At 33.1% G+C, this 6,559-nt stretch overlaps 1 protein-coding gene across 1 annotated transcript in view; it reads right to left on the bottom strand.

Moving 5' to 3' along the window:
- Positions 1-2,103: 2,103 nt before the first annotated feature.
- The window catches only part of LOC136028983 (uncharacterized), a 37,123-nt gene continuing 32,667 nt past the window's right edge, over positions 2,104-6,559 (bottom strand). Inside the window, exon 3 of the mRNA XM_065706980.1 lies at positions 2,104-3,368. Within this exon, the coding sequence (XP_065563052.1) occupies positions 2,167-3,368 (1,202 nt within the window). The 3' untranslated portion in view covers positions 2,104-2,166. The remainder of the gene's footprint in view (positions 3,369-6,559) is intronic.

Below are 6,559 nucleotides of genomic sequence, written 5' to 3'. Positions count from 1 at the left end.
CTCTCTGTGCCTGTATGTCTGAGCGACTGCTCACGTGTCTCTTTATCTGTCTCTGTAGGCTCATTTGATAATACCGCATATTGTTTCGGTAATGAAAAAAAGGATTCTTATTACATCAGGCGAAAATTTAGTACAATAAATTTGATAGTATCAGACAAGACTTTGGTATTATTACGTAAGATTTGGGAATACTTGCCTAAAATGTTTATCAATATCACAAGCTATGATCATATGACACCCTTCCAAAAAAACACACGACATAACTAGCTGTTATTAGCCCAAAAGTTCAAAAATTCAAAGTCCAAAAAAAAATCTCACTACAAATATTTTTTTTCTAATAAGAAAAATCACGACTAACATATCGATATCATCTTCATTTTGTATTCAAAAATATTACAAGCGAGTTTTCTTAAGTATATCTTACGTCATTTTAAGATAAGAAAAAAAGTTGAAAAAATTCTAAGTGAAAGAAAAAAGTTTAAAAAAATCAAATTACAAAAAAGGGGGAGAACAAAACCTCCCGGGAGAGGGGAAATTGTTGCCGTGGAGATTGGGACATGGTTGACCAAGGGACGTTATATCATTGCTTAAAATATATATAGCTTTATTAATTTTAACATTATGCATACCCCAATAGTAAACAACATTTTCAAAAGATAAATTTTTTATTCATATAATTGTCATGACTAAGCATTGAATATTGCTCTTTATTAACTTAAGATTGAATAACTGCTAATCATGTCCTGACAGGAATATCTAGGTCATTTACCCAAAAGCGTCAGATACCTGTCTGGACAGCTGGCTATTTATGTAAGTCAGTGCTTTTGATTCGTATAGGTGAGCTTTAGTGCCCAAATGTGGGCGTTCCGTCTGTACCTATCTTCAGCATCCTACTGTGATTATGGATCACAGATGTTGTAAACATTTGCAGGCCTTTTGAATCCAAGTTCAAGTTTTGTTTTTGCAATATAATTTTCATTTCCCTAATTTCAAGTTCTAGATTTTCTTTTTCCTATAATATTACCATTCTTCCCTTACCTTCGTTGTGCACGCTTTTTTTACTCCAAACGCTCAGGATGTCTTTTCTAAATGTTTTTTTTCCTTGTATTTCTTTTTATTGTCTGTTGTGTTTTCTTTTTCTGTGGCATTTGTTCCGGAGTGTGCAAGTGTACCTATATTTTGGGAATTTTAGATTTAGTAAATAGATTCAAATTTAAATTAAATAGAGGAATTACTATTCACTGAAGACTATGATACAGACATACTCAAAACCTCATAAACTCTACTTCTTTTTACAGCCATAGACAGAAATATTTCTTTTTTGCAACATTCTAATTTTTTTTCTTATATCTAGTAGAAATATAACTAACGTCAACAGCGGTTTAACCATAGTAATAAAGGACTAAGGCGCCCATTCCTAAAGAGAACTTTGGTGCTATGGAAAATAACAGAAATACCACAAGAAAATACTGCATTCGACCAATTAAAATTGTCTTTTTGGTTTCTGAAAAAAGCAACAGCGTAGGCTGTACGATTACAACTGACTAAGTAAGATTTATTTTTGACTTTTGCTTCCCGTATCTAAGCAGCCAATGCTACTGCCTATGTCATTTCGTCTATTAAACTTCCCTGAAAGTTCAGCTCCAATATTCACAGAAGAAAGAACCCGTAACATCAGAAAAGAATTTTCTACAAATACACACAAAGTCTCTTCTATTAGTTTTAAAATCATATTTAGTATTTCTAATCATTTTAAAAGTGTTTTGGCTCCAAAGCATGCAAAGGTGTATATAAGATTTTTGTTTGGAGACGGGCATTTCTTTAAGGGGAGGGGACAAAAAACTTTATAAAACACATCAAAATTTATTTATATACATTCTTGTATGTTTTACATGTCTGACAAAAATTTCAGGGGGGAGGGGAACCGGTAACCCATCCTCCTCTCTGATACAACCCTGAAGGCATGCATAAAAGCCTTTGTTATTAAGAATGTAGATTATGATTCGCTGAATTTATTCTTCTATTTTGATGATAGATAAAAAAAATATAACGTATTAATGTGTATTATCTTGTGAGGAGAAGAGACTATCTTCCACAATGTGATGAAGTTCTTGTTTAATATTTATTCTTTTTCACAAACAAAATGGTACAGTGAATATAAATCTATTACTTGACGGGATTCATTTTGATGTATACGTCTTGTGGCTGCCCAAAGTCAATTTTTGTGTTCCACTTATATGTGCTAGCTCTATGGTCAAATTTATATCTTAGACGATTTCTGAGAGGACAGTCATGAGTATCTTTGCCTTTTGGATCAATGATGATTTCCATATCAAATTCAGATTCTGCAACAGGGTTTAGCCGGTTGCCTTTAGTCTGTCTGTACAATACAAGTCCATCTACACAGCTGTCATCTGAAGACAGGGCATCCCGTTGGAACACCGTGATAAATTCTTCTTCATCTATCAAAAATGATCCAAGCATGGCCTCCTGTCCCTTAATACTTTGAGGTTTCAGTAGCGTTGTCGTGTTCCATTGTCCCGGTTCGTAGTGGAACTTGGTATTGTACAGGTACTCTCGAAGACATTCTCCACATGCCGAATGACACTTTCCAGTTCCCTTTAAACTCATTTGCATCACCTTTTGAAGTACTGTTCTGGTATCAATCTGACGCTGGGCTAAAACATTAGTTAGTCTTTCAAGTTCAGAGCAATTCATTCTTTCAAGATCTAGATTGTCGATTAGTTGGTTAATTTTGTTTTTCTCAACCTGTTTTTCTTGGTCATCCACGTTTTCTAGCCGATCTACAATGATTGTATTTTGATCCTCAGATGTCAGTTCATTGTCATCTATGTACTCTATTAACATTTTCAGAGGTAAGTGTTTAGTGAACTTAGGGAAATCTTTTCGGGTTTTAACCTTCCTCATTATTGTTTTAGCAACTTCGCTATCTACTTCTCCTTGTAACAATCGTCTAGCTTTTTTCAGTAAATTTTCTACAGTGAATGGTTTTAAGCTGTCAATAGCTTTTTCTGCTATATCTTGAATCGGACTATCAATTTCATACTCAAGGAGGGCATCAACCAAACTGTCTATATTCTTGGCATCTGTGTATCCTATATAGCATAATTCAAACAATGATTCCATCGTCTCTTTTTCGTGTGGTACCTCAATTTCTAGTTTCAAGCACTGGCAGTATTTTAGCTTCTTCTTCTCCGACGGTTTTGTCATTAGCTTCGCCGGCTCTTTCTTTTTATTAGACCTTATGGGTATCTGTAGGTGTTTTAAAGACAACTCTGGTAACTTCACTTGATTCGGCCACATGCCTTTGTTTTGATCTTCAATGGGATATTTTCTGCCAGATTGCTCTAGAAATAGAAATGAAATATATTTATAGGTAGCGTTTTGTCTTACCAAATTAGCGTAAGTCGACTGATCTAGGTCTAAGTTACTATCAGAAACAAAGTTGCAAAAATTCTGATCCTTTCCGAAATTTTATGTTTAAGGAGACTAGCATTTTAAACGAAAATAAAAGAAATCTAGCTATGACCATCTGAGATCAGTGCAGAGCCTACCTGCTGTGTCAACTGTGTAGTACGTTTAGTATTACTTTTATATATTTTATATATTATTTTACATATTATTTTTATTATAATTTATAAAAATTATAACATTTTATTTTTTATTATTCAATATTTTAGTTCCTAAAAAATTTAAATATTTTAGTTATAATTTATATAATAATATGCTATTATATCATATTTATATCACATTTGTGCATCAATTTATTTAAAATAGTGGAATTTTTAAGTCGATGCTGCAAATGTGCTCTTTATGTTTTTGACATATTATGTCCTGATGCCTATAAATTGCAATGCTATTATTCTCTAAAGGAAAGAAAGTTTAACTAATATTAATAACTGTCAACCAATTGCTTTATTGTTATTGCTTTACAGAGGTATCTTTAAAGCTTAAAAAGAATCGTCATATACCTTTTCATATTAAGAAAATTTTTTTTCTCATAATTTAGGTTAACTTCAGAATTTACTATTGCGCAGCTGTCTCAATATAAAGGGGTACTAAACAATTGATTATTCAATAGATGTTTAATATTGAAAATTCTAATACTACTAGTGACACACTTTAAAGATGCGCACGCTCCTTCTCCATCCCAATTCATTCAAAGCTTCACGTTTGACCCAGCCCGCAGAAGTTCCAATTTCATTCCCTTTGGTAAACCACTTCCAAGCCCATTTGGAGATGAGGATGCTTTTCATTGGCCCTAGACCGGTGGGCAAAAAGAACAATATTTGACAATCTGCCATTATTCATTCACCAAACGCTATCTCAAGATTATTCTTTTTACAGCCCTAGAAAATGGGATAGAACACCATTTTGCACAGCTTGTTGTTTGATATACGGTCAGTAGAACAGATACGCAAAAATATCTGTTGACAATACCTCCAAAAAAATCTAACAAATCCTCTTCACTGTTCCAAAGCACCCACGTTTCAGAACTATACTTGACTACTGTCATCATTGTAGTTTCCGAAATTCTAGTTTTGGTTCTTAAACTTGTCTTTATATTTTTCCAAACGTTTTTCAACTGTGAAGAAACACCCAGAACTTTCGTTATTCACATCTTTACATCTTTATTTTTGCATCATTACTTTTTACATCCTTCTTTTTTTCACTTTGGCCTAATATTGATTTATCTAAATTTGGATTTCTAATAAAGGCATTGGTTTATTTGAATCCAGCTTGAACTTTGCTAAAACCATACAAATTCTTATATTGTTCCCCATTCTCTTTTATTGCTTATAAAATAATGACGGCTTTGTTAATGGGCAGGGTATACACTAGTAGGAAAATGTACACAAATACACAATACCAATATTGTCCTTTTGGTTGGAATGGCGCTTTTACTATCAGCCTAATGTATAGGAAAAGTAAAAACAAAGAGAAGTGCACAAAGTTGGACTAATTTCTTGTTCAGATCTTTACAGCTAACTTCATGATTTTGGCTGGGACTTTATTAGATAGGGCTGATATTCTTCCCAAAGACAAACTTGACTTTTTCTGTATAAGAAAGACTTTATTTTTCATAATCCACTTCACCTCCAAACTCCTTACGCAAATGTTTTTAGTGCTATGCCAAAAGCATTAATGAATGCAACATATGCAGCTAATAGCTAATTAAAAGTGTATATCCACCGATTAGACTTTAAAACAACTGAGCTAAAAAAAACTGTTGCTTAAAGCGAATGCTAATTGCTAAGTTTTTCCCTTTTTGGGGAATTTTGAAAAATATTTTTAGTCCCATTCCAGTTTGACAGTCGCTCTTAAAACATAGTGGACGGAAATTAAGACTTTAGCGTAAAGAGTTTTAATTAGGAGTGCAACTTCACTCAGTTGCGAAACAATTTCTGTTAGTTTCAATTTTTGTCATTCTTTACTTCCATTTGAAAAAAATTGCTTTTCTTTATTTTATTTATTTTTCGTTTTAATGTAATACCAAGGATTGCTTTAATTCCAAGGAGGGATACCATCCCCTTAAATTCAACTCTTTAAAGCAAATTCTAAAAAAAAACTTCTAAGATAAATAGGGCACTTGGTTTTATTTTCTTTCCGAAAAATCGTAATTGCTCAGAATAAACTATCTTTTCCGCAAGAAGAGCATGCTTTCGTGCATAAGTAAGGAGCGACTCGGTTCAACAGTAACCGAAACTCTAAGAAATGGAACTTAGATATCATTAGGTACGTCAAAAGAATTAAATTTTTCAATGATTTTAAATGTATAAGCAACATCAAGTTTAATCTTACCCATCAAAAGTAACGAGCCTGAGAAAATTTGCCTTATTTTTGAAAAAGGGAGAAACGCCCCTTTAAAAGTCATAGGATCTTAATGAAAATCACACCATCAGATTCAGCGTGAAAAGAACTCTATTGTAGATGTTTCAAGCTCCTATTTACAAAAATGTGGAATTTTGTATTTTTGCCAGCACTTTTCCATGAAGGGGGGGGGGATTTCCCACCATTACTGAATAAAAACGAGTAGAAATCAAATAGTAAAACAAGTTTTTTCAACTGATAAAAAGAAGTTGGAGCTGCACCCGATGCGACAGTCTCTCTCTCTCCTCGGAAACAATTCGTGAACAAAAACAACAAGGTATGACTTCTGTTGCTTTGGCAATTGAGGAATTAAGAGCTAGTGGAAATAATATTAAATTGCCCTTTCCTTATGCTATTACGAATCAAAGACATATCGCTACAGGGTACACGTACCTACACAGATTCATCATTTATCAACGGTAAAATTTCTTCAAAACTTGCTTTGGCTTTTGTAAAAAGTGTTAGTGCCGTTGGATCACGGAAAAATTCTCCCCATCAATGTGGAATGTTTGGTCTTTCATCTCTTGAATGTAAAGTAAATGGAATTCAATTCTACAATTTCTATTTTGATAAATCCTACAGGACCTTATATAAATTGACAATTCAAACACTAGATCAAAATTCACAATTATTTGAAAATAGTATAACCAAAGCAATGTTTGCAAAA

Source organism: Artemia franciscana, chromosome 7, assembly GCF_032884065.1.
Source record: "Artemia franciscana chromosome 7, ASM3288406v1, whole genome shotgun sequence".
Lineage (NCBI taxonomy): Eukaryota > Metazoa > Arthropoda > Branchiopoda > Anostraca > Artemiidae > Artemia > Artemia franciscana.
The sequence above is the reverse complement of the archived record's forward strand: the minus strand, read 5'-3'. Positions and strand labels throughout refer to the sequence as shown.